Source organism: Ctenopharyngodon idella, chromosome 1 (genome assembly GCF_019924925.1).
Source record: "Ctenopharyngodon idella isolate HZGC_01 chromosome 1, HZGC01, whole genome shotgun sequence".
Classification (NCBI taxonomy): domain Eukaryota; kingdom Metazoa; phylum Chordata; class Actinopteri; order Cypriniformes; family Xenocyprididae; genus Ctenopharyngodon; species Ctenopharyngodon idella.
In genome coordinates this window covers 21,279,100-21,298,725 of record NC_067220.1, presented here as the reverse complement: position 1 = coordinate 21,298,725, position 19,626 = coordinate 21,279,100, and the positions used below count along the sequence as shown (strand labels likewise).

Here is a 19,626-nt window from a genome sequence, read left to right as displayed (position 1 = left end):
CATCCAAAATGTCCCATGATATGTGCACACTAAAATGGAGTGACCAGCCGTAGTATAACCAAGATCCTTTAATGTGCATTCACAACATTAGTATGGTTTACCTTTCCACACAGAGTTTGTGAGTATTGGCTATTTGTGGTCATCTTATCGTTTATCATAACACAACGACAGAAAAGAGTGCTCTCTTTCCTCCTAGCATGTTGCATGTGTGTCAGCTGTTTGCAACATATGTGGGTCAAGGCTATTAAAGTTTTACTTGCCATCGCCATTGGCTTATAGCTGAGGTGTGCCAACGAAAATCCTCACTATTGAATGCTTGAAGAGAAAAATTATTCTGAATGCTTAATTTGCTAGGACTTTTGTTTTGCCTGTGGAGCAACAAAGTATATCAACTTTTAGTGTTTCCTTAACTGTGCCCTTTTCTGTTGATGTACTTCAAATATATTGATTTCAATAAAGTTGTTTTCTTAAAAGCTAGATTAATAATAATCTATTGTTTTTGCTGTAGTAACAGAATTGTGAGATAAAATGGTTACTTTTCCAGAATAAAACAGCATATCTGTTTTAGTAAACTATTTATTTGTTGCAAAACATTGTTTAAATATTTCTTTCAGAATGCTTTTTAATTCTAATAAGCTGCTGTTATTTTTTTTTTATAATTAATAATAAAAAAGATTTTTAAACGGGGTTTTCCAGAGTAAGCTAAATGACTCCCAAGAATTAGCCTATTGTTATTATTATTGACAGTAATTCACTCGAAAATGTTAAAAAGCAGAGTGTCTTTATTTGAACATTTTTATATTTTATGCGATGCTTATTTGGTTTTTAATCTGTGAAATGAAGTACTGTTGGTGTGTGTGAAAAATCGGTTGTTTACGTTTTATTTTTACATTTTATTTAGAAGTGTGAGTGGTCTTTGCTGTTCACAAAGTGCTCAATTATCGCCATTTAAAAAAATAAATAAAATAAAAAATACGCTAACCTTTATTTAGTTGCTAGCGTCTTTCGCTAATCTTTATTTTTGTCGCTAGTGTCTATTTACATTAAATCTCCTTTTTATCTCAGAGCAACAGGCCTCGCGTATTTTCTACGTTTCGTTTTCTACGAGTTAAAATGAATGACCAGTCCACAAATACACACTGTATTAATTAATTCTAGCTATGCTTTTGTTTAAATAGCGAAGACAAATCACAAAACTATATGCTTAATTATTCATGCGTCTAGCTTATCTATTGCAGTCCCATTAATGTCAAGAGTTTTTGTTTTGAATTAAGTAATGACAAATGCCAAGTTTAAATTTCATCGTGTCATGATTTTATTACACGTTTCAATTTTTGATCACATCATGAAAAAAATTGAACTTGGCACGCTACATTTTGTAATTCGCAATTAAAGATCTTGTGCATATATTTAAATAAAATTTTCACTTTGTGAAAACAGTTCAAACAAACAACAAAATCATTACACTTAGTTTAAAATGTACCTTCATTTCGCTCTCCTGCAATGTCCCGTTTGAGCCTTGGCAAAAGCAAATGCTAAGTTTTGCAATCTTAAGTTTTATTTTAATCTTTCATTTTATTCAGAGAGCACCACGATCACATTCTCTCCACTTTCAGTGTTGTGATCTCAAACGTCCGTTAATATTCACCAACATAAAATGTCCTCCTTTTGCATCTTACAGTTTATCCAAACTTTTAGCGTTGGTAAGGATTTCTCTGGCCAGTCTCCAGGTCTGTTTGGCCGCTGTCTCCAGGGCTGAGTGTGGTTTACCCTGAAACAGGTCTAGATTGGGTAAGAAGTAATGTGGGCACCGACGGCACTGCAGACAGGAGATGAGCTGCAGCAGAATACCGTTCAGACGGTCGCCGAGGCACGACTCGTCCCAGTCAGTCTCCCGCGGGTGTTTCTCACACTCGTACAGCAGCAGGGTCTTCATGTGGTAGTTATTGAGCGGCTGTCCCGGCAGCTCGAGGTGTCGGTCACGGAGAGTCTTTAGAATAGAGAGGCATTTCTTTCTACAGCCCGACATCAGAAGCCTGTTCTCGGCCTCGGCGAACTGCAAAACCCAGGCGTCGCTTTCCGCCGAGCTCTGCTTCCCCGTTAACGAGTAACACTCTTTAGAGAGGAGGTTAAAACCCTCCGCTTTCACTTCCGCTACCCGGTTCGGCCCGGGCCACGGGATGTGAGGCATGGGCCACTGAGCGGCACTTCTAGGCCAGATGCCCGTGCACTTAAAGGCCGGGGTGATTTGCACCACGTACCTCTCCCGAATGCGCAGTTTTACTTCGCTCGTGTCCGCCACCATCTTAACCACGTCCCGGTAGCTGCATTTATCCACGGCCTGGGCCACCAGCGTCTGGAAGCGGGAGCGGATCTTTCGCGCCGACAGATAACCGGAGGCGGTAATGAACTCCACCCACAGGGACATGCTCCTCTTACGGCCGTCGCTGAGTTTGAGCACCGCGCAGCCCGGCAGAGAGCCGTCATCCACGAAGTTGAAGACTCCCATCTGGTTCAGGTAAAGCACGACCTCAAACTCGTTGGGTGCGATGACCTCCATGCCCTCATAGCGCGCGTCTATCTCGCTCAAGGAGCTGATGAAACGGGGCTCCTGGACCTCCACCTCCTTCAGCACATCCGACACCACCTTACACACCTCTCGTATGGTCTTGGCGATGGCCGCTTTGCGCGCCTGGCATCTTTCGTTGTAATATTTATTGAGCTGGTAAACCAGCTTTGCTTGCGTTGCAATCATATTGGGGCACAGATCCGGACTGTAGACCGGAGTTTCGCAGTACGCCGATGGATCCAATGCTTACCGGTGAAGCCAGAGGCACAACTCCCAGCAAAAAGAAAAAAAGATGAAGTGATGAAGTTTGCGCCCACAGCGGATAGACGTCAAGTTTGGACCAGGAAACGGATGGATGCAACGCAGTGCGACTTTCCCAACTCGACTTGAAAATGTTTTAAGGATTTAAGTTGTTGTCCGAGCCAGTATCAGCTGCAGGATAAATCTCCGCGCGTCATGTCATCATCTTTCTCACTTGTGTTTGCGCATGAAAACTGTGCGCCAGTGTGCAGTTGTCCAGACTCAGCCGTGAGTGTTGGAATTGTTTAGTTTATGAATGGTCCTCTAGCTGGAGTGAAAGGGGGACGGGCATCTGTTCCTGGCCAATCAGCGGGGGAGCTGTCAGTGCTGTTGGCCAATCACAGACTCCGTGCGCTGGAGAGACTCTCTCCTCCTGAACATCCAGCGCTCGAGACACGGCTCCTCCAGGTTAGGCTATACAAACGACCATTAAGAGCACACATTTCACATAAACGCTTTAGCCTACTTTATTTAACATACAATACAACGATTTTACATGTTTGGTGCTTGTTATCTCACCGTGTGTACATTTAATCGTTAAGTAGTATACGCTAAAAAATATGCTAAATTTTGAATGCTTGTTTGTTTAGTGCGATGTAGTTATTTATTTTTGGTTACATAGAATTCACTTTTGGTCTTTAAGAGTTGGTTGCTAAAGGTTTGTGTATTTTTAAAAAAAGAGAGATTGTTTTTGCCACTGTAAGGTTATTGACCGCGCACTGCTGTTGCATTCGTCCACCGCCATTTCACCCTATACTCAGAAAGCTGGATACTGCTTTAAATCGGTCAAATATGCATGCATGCGTGTGTGTGTGTGCTCATGATCTCATGGTCGTGGAGGTGTAGCTTCTGTAATATTGTAATAATGCCGAAAACACAGTGATTCAGATTGGTTTAACTTTTCTAATTCTCCAGTATGTTCATACTTAGCCACATTTTATGCGGGTCTTATAGATAGACACTGTTAAAAACTATAGAGTATTATTTTTAATTTCTCTGCTATGGTCAGTATAATTTAGGACATAATGAAACGTTTTTAGCGACTGATATCCTATGTCATTCATTCGGGTTATTCAGTGTTATTGTAATTAAATGATGGTGAGCCGAAATGAATTGGGGTTTAGAAACGCTCCAGTGCGGATGTATAAGCAACCTGCACACGTGTTATTTACAGAATATATTCAAGGTTTAACTTCTGCATGCACTTGATATAATGAAAATAAAATAACGTTTTTAGAACAGAAATGGAAAAATAGCCTAAAAATAAAAAAAATTAAGCTATTATTGGCTTGCAGTTAAAGCTTGGTTGCGTACATTTTCTTTAATATTTTTTTTTAAAGAAACATATGTATTTATTTACTTCGTCAGTTTTTCTTTGATGCAAGTAATTTAGTGTACTTTTTGTGCGTAGTATTTCTCTATTCTTTTTGTATTTAATTACCTTTATAAATATTAACGCAGCGTCTTTCCGTTCGCTCGCTATATTCATTGCTGTCATTAAAATAACTTAAAATAACTATTTTGTTTCCATATTTTAATCCCCACCGTTGCTCTGTTCTCACAGGAGTTAAGTGAATCTGAGCAGCATCTCTTCGACTGCATAGCGTGTTAAGATGAATAATTTAGAGAGGAGAGATTGTTTGGCGTGGTAATTGAAGTCTCTTATCAAGCCAGGCTTCATGTTGTATGAGTTCAGCTCTCATCACAGTTGTCTTAACGACAGGCTTATGAGGAAGTCTGCAGATATAGCGCTTCGTGCTGTAGGATGCGTTGCGCTAAATGAGGCCATTTCAAAGTATCGATCCGTGAGTGTGTTTTTACAGTGAGAGAAACGAATGTCAAGAGTTCGTTGTTGTTAAGCTCATCTGAGAGCCCGCGGGGTGTTTTATTTTTCGCTTGAGTAAAACACTGAAATGTTCTTTCGTTAAAGACACTTTACGGTGTTTTATTTAATTACACAAACATTGTTTTTGCTCCTAAACCAAGTAAAACAACATCACGAAATCAGACGCCAGGAGATGATGATTAATATTGCTACAGCGATGTGATTGGAATGCATTTTACGTAATATTTCATTTTCATGTAAGTTTAGTTCTTGAAAATAGACGTTTTATTTTATTTATTTATTTTTTTGGAATAAAGGGATGTGCAACAAGTATTTGCTATGGGATTCTCCAGTCACTTCATCCATTCATATTTGACTTTGTTCTGTAATGGTAAAGAAAGTTAATTGTAGAATGCTACATGTTAAATAAATCATGTGATGGTTTAAAATCATGGTTTTAAACTTTTAAAAAGCAATGTGAATACTTGCTTTCAATTTCAGCACTGAATAATCATGTAATTAAATGTTTAGTCTAAAATCAATTAAGGTTAACACACTTTTACATAATCTGAAATGCACTTTTGCTAATTCATGAATTAAGCAAATTAATCACTTAATCAATAATAATCAATTGAATTCAAGGTGATATTTTGCAGATAGATACAATTTATTGTCTATTACTATTTAATACATTTCATTATTTAGTGTTTGGCATGTGGAAGCACTGTATTTATTTGCATAAACTGCAAAAATGTTAGAAGTTTTGCACCCCCCCACACACTTTTTTTTTTCTTTTCTTTTTTTTTTTTGGTGGGTGAAAGGGTTACGTTTTATTTGCAAATATGCGAAAACAAGGATTATTTGCTAAACTGTAAAAAGTCCAAACAGGGAGCAGGCAGTTTGAGACAAAGATTAGTGATTATGGGAATGGCTTCATTTCAAATCTTAAAACCACTGACAAACTCAGCATAAACATAATGTCATCTTGAAAATAAATCGACACCAATCTTATTTCCATTTCTTTTTTACAAACATTTATAGCATCTTCAACATGACATATTTGATTACGATTATTCACACAGAAAATTTAAATCGCCATTACTATTTTTCCTTAATATTTAGTTGTTAAACAAATTATTGTTTATAAAATAACTAACCAAATTTTAGCATAAATCACATGAAATAATCCCAAACTTTCTCCTTTTTATGAGTGTTATTTAACTACCTTTCCTTCCTTTGAATCGTTTTAATATAAGGTCAAAGGCACTTGGGCTATAAATGTTAGCTCGGTTTTAAATCACTGAAAGCTCAGCAAGTGGTAGAATTTCTGTGATTCTTCTAACACTAAAGTGCCAAAAAGTGTTCTTGAACCTAATGATACACTTAGCAGATCTGAATAGAACCATTTAAATAAGCCCTAACACAAGAAGAAATGCTTTTGGGCTCTTTTCTCCCCCTTTATCTCTTTTTTTTTTTGAAAACATTCCGTATTATCTGGAGACCAAAAGAGCTTTCGTCTTAGTGAGCAGACTGAACGAGAAGATGAGAGAGGCACGGTAGTGTGGAGCCACTCCTCTTTGATCTGATGACTCCACTCTGATCCTCTCTACAACACTGGACAGTGTCTGATAAGACTCTCTCTCTTTCTCATTCCTTGTGTCTCTACATCTTGAAGAGGCTAACATGATTTCCAGGTCATCTGACCTAGTTAAAAAAGAGCCAGATAGTGTTGGCTGATCAAAGAAAAAAGAAAAACAGTGATCCGGGTAACTTCAGGGGCACCTTCAAAACTAAGACAAGCTCTTTGGGGTTTCCTACAAAGCATATATTTCAAGGTATATTTAAACAGGAAAAATGCTGAGGTGGCAGAGATACTGTCCACATAGAGCAGAAATGTTCATCTCCTTGTAGTCCCATCATGCTTTGACTGCCCTATTCTGTTTCACTGTATTCATTTATTTATTTATTAGTCATAGTATTTCTTTCAAGTTCTTATTTACATTTCTGGTAAATCCTTAAAGATGTAGTATTCCTGTGCCGTGAAGTGTAACGACATCCTTGGTGAATAAAAACACGACTACATTGTCCTCCAGGCTCGTTTAGGAGGAGAGAAAAAAAAGTGCAGCATTTTTTCTTTCCGTCTCAGCTGAAGTTAGCATGTTTTGCTCTTTCATGTCAATGATAAGAGGGGGAGAATGTCAGTTACAGATGCTTTTCGCCTGTAGTCTTTTTCTGCTCCACAATGGAAACGTGAGAGGCAGCAGGCCAAAAAGGCACACCGTCTTACCCACGTTTCACACACATACAGACGGCCCCAGCTGCATTTGCCCCTAGGAGACGGCCCCAAACAAGTCAACCAGTGGTACTAATTGCTTGGCAGGCCTTTCCGCATCTGCCAGGGAGATCTGGTGAGGTCATGGAGCAGATGGGTGTCTCTCTGTGTCCCTCACATTCACCGTCTGCATTTGATCTGTTTTAGGACTTTCCTGATCAGCCACTCTCTACTATGTTGTACCCATGGTCCTCTACTACTCTTAGTGTTATATATTGCTATGCTGTTCTGAAACACTTTGACATTTAGAGCTAATCAGCACAGGACCCCCAGACCAAATTCACTTCTTTCTTTTTCAGAACAAAATTTATTTGGAAAAAGACAAGCTCTAAAGTGAAATAGTAGGCTATATTCTGCAGTAAATGTTTTTCCAATAGTACTTCGCTACTTTGTTGTTGCATGGGTCCAGTTATTATCAGCATTTATAATTACATTTTTGTGTAATGATCAAATTATTATTTCCGGTTCATTAATAAACCTAGAAATGGGATGCCAGATCAAGTGTGTGGGACTGTGGGATACAGTAGAACACTGGAATCCTTAAAAACTGCATACTATACACATTATGCATCTGCAGGAATAGTAAAAATCCATCAAAAGTGTGCTACTCTGAACATAGAGAGTAAATTTTAATAGGGCGCTTTAACTTTGGCATGTATGAATGTCACTTCATTTGATAAGAAAATACAAAAAAAAAAAAAAGTAAAATGTTTTACAAAAAAATATTTTTTGTATTAGATGTATTGTTGAAAATAAATATATTTAAATCAATATTGTTATACAAGATATATATATATATTTTTTTTTATAGATATACAAACGGGCCGGTTGCACAAGCTGTGTGCAAGTTACAACGTAGCTTAGTTTTGACTTAAATGGGCACTAAGTTACAACTTACGCACTACTAAATATTTTTGCATTGCACCATTAAAGTTGAAACTTAACTGTACATATAAATTAAATATTTACGGAAGCCTCAGATCGGGAGTAACGGTTATAGCAGACTGACTGAACTGCATCAATAAGCTCTTGTTTTACCTGACAAACTCAATTCTTTAGACATATATGATAATGCTGACATTTACACTTGCTTACAATTTAAGAGAGAGAACATTATGTGAAAAGATTACATTGTTAGCGGCTCTTCAACACGAACCCGTCCAAAACAGTGCGCCATTGTGTGTATCGGTCCCATTGCTCCGTTGTGCATGTCAAATAAAATAAATAGTCATAATCAATAAATGTCATTTTGTATCAGTATTTATTTATTGGTACAGTTTCTGAATGTTATTTACATATAAAAACACGTATGTTATATTTAATGGAAACTTATTTTTCCCGTTAGTTTGGTGAGGCAAAATAAGTTAGAATGAAGGATACACTGAATTTCACGGCATTTCAACAACTTCTGCTCACGTATTTGAAGGCTGTTGTTGGATCATTGAGGGTAAACGTCATATTATACGACTACACGTTACTTTACGCAGAGCTTACGACCTTCTAGCTACGTTCTGCCTTAAGAACAAATGGTGCAACCGAATAAAGTACAGATTTAGTTACAAACTAGCTAGTTGTGTGGACTTTACGTTCCAATTTAAGAAAGAACTTACGAACGGCTGCTGCAACCCTACCCACGACACCTGTGTGAACTGGAGAAGAACTGACTTCATATATGTACTAAAAATCACCTTGACACCAGTCGGTTTGATATTTTGTTTTATAGAACAATGTAATCCATACATTCAAAGTGTGTGTAGAATCCAAATACTTTTGGGTGCCAATTCCATGAGTGTATGTTTCAGTGTGAAATGCTACCAGATTGAACAATAATAAATTCCATATTTTATATCGTTTAATCCTTGACTTCACACATGTTTGCTTTATATAAAACAGCTTTCCAGATTCGTCCACTGCTTTTCGCTTCAGGCAGGCGAGTTTCTTCTGAAGGATAAGCTCTGTTCACACCTAATTGGGTAGGAGGAGAGGAGGGAAGGTGGGAGGGATGTTATGCAGTGAAAGTATTGTTACGCTTGTCCTACAAACATTCTGGAGTGGCTCGTCACTCCACACACACAGTCACACACCCTCCTCATTTGGTTGCCACAGATGACCTTCGACTGCTGCTGATCAGTGTCAGGTTGTCCGAAGATTTTATTGATTTTTCAGTTAGGCGTAAGTAGTTTGTGCAGAAGCAAACGGCTAACCATAGCACCTCTGTCACTATCAATGAGCTGGAGGAGAGCACGTGACTGTTGCTCATATCAGCATTTACACACTGTGTCCTGCATGAGTCGATAAATTGATGAGTCGTATGAGGGGATCACTCTCTCTCCTTGTCTCTCTCTCTCTTATTCATCATCACAAAGTTGGAGTCCATTTTAGCTTGAGTTATTCTGATATAATTTGTAATGGAAAAAAAAATATTTTCATTTAGAAAAATGCAAAATAGAAGCATATTCACTAGTGGCTTCCGACTTTAGGCATGTTTAGCTCTACCCTTTTTCACACAGTTTTCAAAATACTGAAATCATATTTGGATGTTTCTACTTTGTGTACACATTGCACATTACTTTGTGTTACTATACTGTCAATGACTGTATTTTTATATTTGGTAACACTTTACAATAAGATTCATTAGTTAAACATTAGTTAATGTATTAACTAACATACCATGAGCAATACATTTGTTACTGTATTTATTAATCTTCGTTAACGTTAGTTAATGAAAATACAGTTGTTCATTGTTTGTTCGTGTAAGTTCACGGTGCATTAACTAATGTTAACAAGATTTTAAAAATGTATTAGTAAATGTTGAAATTAACATTAACAAAGATTAATATAATGAACTGCACTGTATAAGTGCAGCTCATTATTAGTTCATGTTAACTAATGAACCGTATTGTAAAAACACCACTCAAAGCAAGTCTGTATCTATTTGGTTATTTCTACTTGACCAAAGTCCAAGATTAAAATGGCACAAAGCACTGAGGTCCAGTGCAGATAAATGAAGAACAAAGTTTTAAATCACACTAATCTAACTAAAGAACTGCAGTATTATCATATCATGACCCGGAAATCGCTAGTTCCTACCTCTTATTACTGATTTAAACAAAAACTGCTCTTTCCTGTCCCATTCCGACTGATACCTTCCAGTCTCGCTGAGGTTACTCCTGTGATGAAGTCATCTGGTATGAAGCAGGTCACTGATCCTGTCTACTGATACAGCAATGATAACTGAATGCTGAGAACAAGGAAGAAACAGATTTGTGACAGAAGCACCTCAAAGTCAAGGAGAGCTGCCCTCATGCTTCCAACTTGCATCCTTCATTGAATTTATAGTCTGTTTCTATTGTGGCCTTCTTTCCCTGGTGGCACTTTTATGATCTGGGATGGACATCATTCTAAAGAGATGTTTCAGAGAGATGTATTGTGCTACTCTAGAGCTACTGGTGAAGGTCAGGATGAGTTTTACACTGATGTAATGACTGTGTCCTGCAAAAGATATGTTGGTCTGTGATTGGGTTTTGACTTTTAGTTGAAGGGATATTCTGAGTTAATATGTATTGATAGTGTCTGTGGCATGTTGTCGATTACCATTGACAATAATTTTAATATTCATAGTCTGAGAATTGGCGTGTAATCATGGAACTTCTGACTTCAGTGGCAAAAATTGAATTAAGACTTGTCAGACTCATAAGCAGTTGACTTGAGACTTTAATACTTTAATAAGACTATAATAAGATTAAATATACCTTAATATTTTTTTTCTGCAATGACATTAAATTGATGGTTAAGACATTTACAGTGTTGCAAAAGATTCCTGTTTCAAACAAATGCAGTTCTTTTAAACTTTTTAACACAGAATCCTGAAAAAAAAAATGCATCATGGTTTCCCCAAAAATATTAAGTAGCAAAACTGTTTTCAATATTGAAATCAGCATATCAGAATGATTTCTGAAAGATTATGTGACTCTGAAGACTGGAGTAATGATGCTGAAAATTAAGTTCATCACAGGAATTACATTTAAAATATATATATATATATATATATATATATATATTACAGTAGAAAACAGTTATTTTGAATTGAAATAATATTTCACAATATTACCGTTTCAACTGTATTTGATCAAATATATCCAGCCTTGGTGAGCATAAGAGACTTCTTTCAAAAGCAATACAAAATTGTTCCAACTCCAAATTTTTGAATGGTAGTGTGTGAATATATTTCAAGTCAGAGTTAAATTAATTGACTTTATAAACTTCAGCATATATAGAACTATTACACTCTAAAAAATGCTGAGTTGTTTCAACCCATGGTTGGGTCAAATATGGACAAACCTAATCTTGGTTTAAATTTTTTGTCTATATTTGACCCAAACATGGGTTGAAACAACCCAGCATTTTTTAGTGTAACAAAAGAGATTTGAGACCTGACTTGGACTTGTGACCATAAACTTGACTTAATCTTGGTCTTGAAAATCTTTAGACTTCACTTGGCACTTGACCACAGACTTGATATGGGTGCTTCTCAAAGACTTGTGAACCTGTCTTGATAGCTAAAGAATACAAGTCAAGTGTTAATTAGACTTGAAGTATACAAATACACAACCCAACCAAAATCATAGAGTACCAGCAGATTAACTGAACACAAGTACCAGCAAACTGGGTATATCATACAATAGAAGCCCATTATCAGTGGCCCCTTTTCACCAGACGGAAGGTGGGTTTCCTGCACCTGAGTCTAGCTGCTCCATCTTCCTCTGCCGACAGGGTGAAGGTTTGGGGCCTCCCAGTCCCCTGATTGATCTGCTCTCCATCATTTACTCAGCAGAGCAGTCACTGACATACGTCACGGCATATGCTGCTAGCCAGATGGATGAGACTCTTTATGGATGCCAGAGTGAGCGTGTTTGTCTGAGATTAGAGCCACACACCTTTGTCCTCTCCTACTGCTGATTTTTATTAATATTATAATTCAGTTTTCATTTTTATTTGCATGTTTGTTTGCTCTCTCTAACTGTGGTATAGCTGTCCATGTAATTAAATCAGGTTTAAATACCATACATTGGGTTCTCCTTTATTTTTTAAACATCCAGAACTCTTGAATTCCACTCTTGTCGCCTCCTCAGTCTTGGTTAATGACGCATCCAGTCTGGTTGAAATGGCGTCTCCATAGGGACCCAATAAGGCCAGTCGTCCATGACAGGTTCTTTTAGGTGACAGTTCGATCAAGCATCATCTGACTCAGTTTACCAGCAGTGTTAAATGAGTCTGAATTACTGTGCTCCACACCAATAACAATTTGAAGATAAAGACAAAGGTCAAATAATCTGGTTGTAGGCTTTTTAGCTTGGCCTTTCCAGATCCATTTCCCTGAGTCATGAGGAAATTCATTGCAACATTCTTTTTTCCTTGGAGGAGTGAATGGATTGGCACGGAACAGCCAATTTGACTTCAAGAGTGCAAATATACCTCTTTTTTGACCAAAATGGTTCTGGTTTTTTTTTTTTTTTTTTTTTTTTTTTCCTCTTGCAAGTTTTGCTTTGATCTCAGTAAATGCATTTGTTATTGGATGTTTTTTTTTTTTTTTTTGTAGTGCTGTCAGCCAAGTAAAATTTTTAACTGCAATTACAGTTATTGCATAATTTCAGAGTTAATCGAGATAAATCATTTTCCAACTAAAGCCTAAACCACAGTACACTTTAGTGTACAGTTTAAATGTTTAGAACTCACAGGGAACCAGCACCAAAACCATTTTGCTGTTGCTTTGTAGGCTCCATGTTTAGGTATACCTGTATAACTGGTGTTTCGTCAGAAGCATCAGGATTTTTCTCTGGAGAGGTCTCACAGCAACAAATCACACCCACTGAAATGAGCAACTTATTTACAGATACTTAGGAATTGGCTATCCCAACATTAACCCCTGCCTGCACTTTTCCCATGTAATGGGCTTCCCTGTTTACCTGCTTAAAGACACAGTCATAAAAAACATAATCCAGCTTCTGTCACCTTTCAATCCCTTAAATCCCTGGAGGATTCCTCCTTTTCAGCCATGAAAAAACTAAAGTCCCCCCTTTAGGCACCCTAAAAGGGGGTTCACATATTTTACCCTCTACCCCACCTTCCTCCTCTAAATCCAATTAGGCCCAGGACAATAGAAGGATTAGGGGGACTTCACTTCTGCCATCCTTCCTTAGACACAGTGAGGAACGGCTTGACAACGGACTGGAGTGAAAGTGGTGGACGATGCGGCGGGATCTAAACCTGGCCTGGCTGTTTCTCCTCTGTATGAATGCTTTGGAGTTCGAAGAACGACTGAACCACAGGGATGGCTGTCGACATGATTTTCTCCATGCTTCTCAGAGGTGTTTGGGATGTTAGTTCACAACACTCTCCAACTTAGTGTTCACAAATGCAGTGTTTGCAGTAGCCCCGGCCCACTGTGTTCCCATTATGTTCCCTAAAACGACTCTACAAATAATTGGAGTCTGTTAGCAGCACCCTTCATCAACAGCTCTTCAACATAGCTGTTCTCTCTCACTTGTTGCTTCAGTCTTCAGTATCAGATAGGCACTTGGAGCAAAACAGTCAGTTTGTGAATGTCTGCCAAATTTCACGCTCCTCTTCTTCACACTTATGTCACCCTTATCCTGTCTTTCTTCCATCCAGCTCCTTGGAGAACCAGGCTGCCCTCCTTTGCCCTGGGGTTAAAGCGCTTTAAATCTCTGTGGATGGAGAAAGTCTTTGAAAGGGTGTCAGTTAGAGAAGGAGGAGGGATTCAAACCTATTTCCCTATCAATCATATTTCTCTTTTTTCCCCCTTCAAAATGTAGCATATCTACCTTCCATCAGTTGATGGTCGGACTTTTCTGTCTTCGTTATTCAAACGTCCTGAAATTAGCCTATTTGAAGCTGCATGTTCACTTGAATCCAATGCACCCGTTTGCCATTTGGAGCGATTTAGAATTTCAGCCTTTAATACTCTGTAACAGCCCTACTGTATTTTTATGAGCTGAAAACACCCTCATTTGTCCATTTAAACCATTAAATGGGTGTTAACTTTCACCTTACTGGAGTCCCTACAGTGCATTTTGTGTGTCCACCCGTCACCCCCCACAAGCTTCTACATAAAGGCCAAATGTTTAATGAGTAAGTGCACTAAAGGATTCACTTCTCCTCCAATTAACCCCATAGCTCTTGACATTTTTCTAAATCCACACAAGATTTCCTCTCTCACTCTCTTTCTTTCTTTCTCTCTCAGCAAGTTAAAAGGCTAACCTGTTGGCAAACAAAGTGGTGAGGAACAAAAGAAGTTCTAATCCTTATTGGACCTCGTTCAGCCTGAATACATTAAGAACTAAATACTTCAGCTACCACATATAAATGTGTATATGTATTTGATAAACGCTTTTCCTATAAATCTTGAGTGGCTGACTGCTAATGTTTTACTGGTTTATAGTTTGTTTTTGTTATCCCTTGAGCTGATTTACTGTTGTTACATATCAAGGACATTTTAACCAGTTAATATTGTCAGTTTGCGATTACTTTATTTCTACGAGTTGACTTGAGGATTTAAGTAGGTGGATAACATGAAATTTATGTTCTCTCAGTGGAATATTTGGCATTGCACTTTGATTTTACAATGTTTTGAAGATAACAACAGCTAGTCTTTGATATATTATTATAGTTTATTGTTTAAAAAAACAGCTTGCAAGCAACATCACTGATGTTTTCAGATTTGTGTTATACTTTGAAAGAGAAATCCTGTGCTTGTACAGTCCCATGATTCTCAGCTCTCATCATAGGGGAACATTCTTGAACCACTTAATCATGTGGCGCAATCCATATGCCTTGACTTTTTAAAAACTCTATTGCAGTCCCATGTAGTCCCATGGAACCGAATCAGTCATATTTTGGTAATCTGTTGAATGAACCAGTTCACTCGAATGAATTGGATTTTCTAAGAGAGGACCAATTAGCGTGGTTGATAGTTCCCTCAGATCAGACATTTAAAACAGTGATGTAGTGCTTAGTCTCATTAGTCAAGAACAGTCTTTCAAATAGATTGAAGATTTATAATTGAAAATTGTCTACAACATCAAAACCACAATAACATCATGTATGGTTACTAGTTTACAGTTTCTGATAACAGCCTTGAGATAAAATATAAAATAGTTTATACTTGTTAGATTAAAATCTCAATTTTGATATTTAATTTTCCACACCACACCAAAGGGGTCTCTTTATAATTCTTTAATTATAATTATTCAGCCAATTTTATTAATTCGTCAAACGGAATATTCCCATCAACACTTTGTTTTCCGTCAGAGCGGATCTAAACGGATATCCGTCAGAGGGATCTGCACGGATCTTCCTCGCGCCGGAGGGATAACCAAAATATTTGTCAGGTAGCTGTGCATTGAAACAGTACCATTACAGACAAATCTTTCTGGACTAACTCTTAGAGCTCCATCCAAAGATAACACTACCTATTATGAGATGAGTTCAATCAATCCTACCACCACAGGAAATCATTAAAAACAATTTACCTGTGATAAAGGATGACCTCTCAGTCCCGTGTTTCTTGGGATGCGAGAGGTCCCGGGTTCATATCCCGGACGAGCCCCCAAACCGTCCGGGATATGAACCCGGGACCTCTCGCACCCCAAGCGAGAATCATACCCCTAGACATTTTAATCTAACAATACTGAAAGGTCAAATTGTTAGACAGCAGAAGAAAATACTGAGAATGCCCAAAATTAATTTCTTAGATCAAAATCTTTTTTTTTTTTTTTTTTTTTTTTTTTTTACATAAAATTTCTCACAAAGTGAAACAATCACACCTTTTTTTCAGGCAGATAGAGAACTGTGACTGAAGAGCATTGGCTCTTGAGAGTTGCCCTCAGTCTATGATTTTCTATTTCTCTCAGAATATAATTGTGTACTATGAGTAATGTAAGCTTGATGCTATATGTCTGTGTGCATGTGTGTGCATCCACACTACAGCTTGTTATTTACATGGCCAGATGTGTTAGAAACAGCAGTGCCTCTCCAATATCTCCTCCCTTTTATTCCCATGAATTCTATCAAGTTTTCCAATATTGCATCTCCAGTACACTCGGCTCTGAATGTTGATGTTGATGGATCACCCACTTCCTCCTCCTCATTAATTTCATCACCTTATCACCCAGGCCACTTCATTTGACCAAAAGGTAATAATAAATGTCCCATTCGCAATCTTTAACACACTCAGCCAGGCGGAAACACTTAATAACAGCATACAAATTGAACTTCAATCACCTCATTTTGCTCTGCGGATGCATAGGCACATTAAAAACCAACATCTGAGAGTATGAGTGCACTCTCTCTCACACATGTAATTTTATGCCATCGGTTGCCAAGCTTCAAATTGAGCGTTATAATGCTCGTTTATTACACATTTTATAAGTGAGGAAGGGGATTCTATCAGCGGCAGGAGAGCGACTTCCTTTTCCTGGCTGCGAACGCTCTTATCACTGCTCAAACACAAGTGCACACTTTGCCCAACAGAGACTGCTATTCAGAGACTCATTTATCTTTCTGAGAGAGCGCTGGATAGTTCACTCGCTCTCTGTCTCACACTTGCTATCTTAGCTTTTTTCTGTCCCACTAACCCCCCTTTCCCTTCTTTTTTTGGCATGGGGTGGGGGGGTATTTTCAATTAGATTTCATTCAATTCTGTCAGATGCCAAGCACATGCTCTCGAGCGGTGGTCCCTGGTGTGTGTGTCGCTTGGAGGATGTCGTTTGCACGCACAGGGTCCTTTGGCAGAGGACAGAGTGTCTGTTTGAGAGATGTGTCCCTCTTCATCTCAGACTCGTTTCAGCGGCTGACAGAGACAAATGACAGCACTCAGAAATGACTTGCTGCCTCTTGATCCTAACAGGTTGAGCGGTTTGAAATGACACACACATACATACACATTCCCATTTTGACTTCAGCCTTTTGTTGTCAGTTTGGTGTCAGCATCGTGGCCTTGAAATTAGAATTCTTTTTGTTTTTGTGTTTTTGCATGAATGAAAGAACAGAACAAATATAGCCAAAATGAAATAAACAATGAATTTATGCCTTTAGAAAAGTATGTTTAAATGTTTAAATGACAAAAAAAAGTCACTGTTTGGATTTAAATAAGCAAATAAGAGTTTTGCGTTGGATCATTATTGCAGTGATAAATATGTTTCTGGCATGTTATATGTTTTGGCAACAGTTCTTTTAATCCTAACTGATGCAGTGTGTAGCTTTTCATTTCTTAAACAGCCATTTCAGAAGATGTATCTCATGGCCATATATTCCAGGAGGGCAATGCCAAGATTCAAGTGGCTCAGGGAGCATGAGAAATCATTTTCACACATGATTTGGCCAACACATAATTGGCCATAACTCCATTGAAAGTCTTTGGGATGTGCTGGAGTAGACTTTACAGAGTGGTTTGACTCTCTCATTGTCAATGCAAGACCTTGAACTGAATACAACTCTTGATTGAAATAGATGTTGTGATGTTTCGACAACCTTATGCGCTAATGCCACGACAAATGCACGCTGTAATCAAAGCTAAAGGTGCTCCAACTAAATATTATAGTGTGCAACTTTTTTGGACAGACAGTGTGTATCTTTTCTATTAATCTGCTAGTAACAGATTTTCAGACAGCAATCAAGAAAACCAAGAGAGTTAATCAGAAGGCTAGTACGTGAGTTAAAGGTTACAAGGTACATGAAGACAAAATATGATATTAGACCCACAACAGACTGTCATATCAATCTATGGTATGTCAACCCAAGGCACTGCATCATTCCTTTATTCCTTAGGGCTTGAGTAGACAGGAGCTAGATAAAGTGTGAACTGTTGAAGTACTTCTGCTATAGAGATAGAATAAAACACAGATTTTATGGTCTGATGTTCATCTCAAGATGCCCCTTTCAAGTGACTGTCATCCGAAAAGATTTTTTTTTATTTTTATTTTTTATTTTTTTTATACAGTTTCTTATTTGTACAATCTGATGTTTTCTGTGATGCAGAAATAGTGGATTCATTTTTTATTCTCTCATTTTGCCTATTATCTAACATTTACTTGCAATAGCGTAAGATTATGGCGAAGATTTAAGCCTTTAATTATCCCTTTAAGTGCACTATTTGCGGTTTATTCTAAATTCAATTATGCATCACAACCTTGATTTAGCATCAGTTGGTGCTGATTTGGTACTCAAGATTTGGTACTTTTTTTTATTATTATATTCAATGTCGAAAATATGCGCTGCTTAATATTTTGTGGAAACCATGCTATTTTTTTTTTTTTCAGAATTCTTTGATGTATAGAAAAATCTAACTGACCCCAAACTTTTGGACGGTTGTGTATGGCGGGTATCAGCATTAACATGAAAATAATTATCAGCTATTGGCTAGAATTTGAATACTGGTGCATATCTACTTTAAGGTGTGCTCTCTTGACGTGGTCCTCTGAACGACCGCATAAAACCCATGCTTAACACTTTATATTTGCTTAGACTTTTTTCACTCCTTCCATTTAGAATGGCAGGTAATGATCTGATCGTGAAGTGTGTGTTAAATTATCATGTTGTGTTGAATGGTGTGTGGGTAGGTGGGTGGTTGGGGGCATTAACACTGCTCACATGGGGTTAATTTCATTACCAGTCAATCGCAGCTGCTAATACACAATGCAAACAGACAGATATTTCAGATGAAGTTCTTCGATTACACTTGGGCAAGTGGATTTCGTCTTTACGACCCTGTCCGTAATCTCTCAGCTTGTAATAAACTCCTCCATGCTCCTCCACTTCTCCATGATACCTTAGTTAGGTAGTGCATCAGATATCACATTAATGGTGCGGTTTCCATACCAACAGCCTGACAGAGGGGAGATGAGGAAGATAAATAGGAGAGCAGGGCCGTCTCACATGCCGCTTGTCAGGGAGTTTGCGGTGGCGAACGGCAGCGTTACTGGGGCGGTGGAACGACCTTAATCCACATTTAATTGAACTCCGGAGACTTTGAAGTGAGTCTGCAGAGCAGACAGGAGCAGTGACATTGCTCTCAGCACACAGCACAGCTGCTGCCCCTCTATTTCTCTCTTCTTCTATCCTCTTCCCTTTCTCTCATTAATGAGTGCATATCAGTGGTTAGCCTTGCTACAGGAAGATCTGAATGTTTGATAAACTCAGCTGTTTATTCGCCCTAATCAGAGCCCCACAGATCAGGTGTGGTGGTCTCTTTCTCCTCTTCTGTTCTAACAACCAATTTGTGATTAAGCTAAATTAGAAATGTGAGAAAATATTGAGCATGTAGAGGAAAAGAAACAGATAAGTAGAGTCTTAAGATAAGACTAGAGTGTTTGACGCAGCTGAGCATATGTGAATGCAAAATGATACTACAGTCGTCTTTCTCTCTGTTGTCTCACAAATAACCAGAAACCAGAATCAACTTGCCGTAGTCGGGAGCCAAATTTGGTTGCTTTTACCAACCAGAAAAATATGCAACAACATATTGTAGAATTTGATGTCAGCAACAAAAATAAGAATATTTATTTTGCCAACTGTTTATAT

At 38.1% G+C, this 19,626-nt stretch overlaps 2 protein-coding genes across 7 annotated transcripts in view; one reads left to right on the top strand and one right to left on the bottom strand.

Moving 5' to 3' along the window:
- The window catches only part of lrba (LPS responsive beige-like anchor protein), a 259,976-nt gene that overhangs the window by 165,532 nt on the left and 74,818 nt on the right, over positions 1–19,626 (top strand). The gene's annotated exons all lie outside the window — the stretch shown is intronic.
- mab21l2 (mab-21-like 2) lies at positions 54–3,336 on the bottom strand. The gene has a single exon (XM_051892620.1). The coding sequence runs from the start codon at positions 2,753–2,755 to the stop codon at positions 1,676–1,678; it is 1,080 nt and encodes a 359-aa protein (XP_051748580.1). The 5' UTR covers positions 2,756–3,336; the 3' UTR covers positions 54–1,675.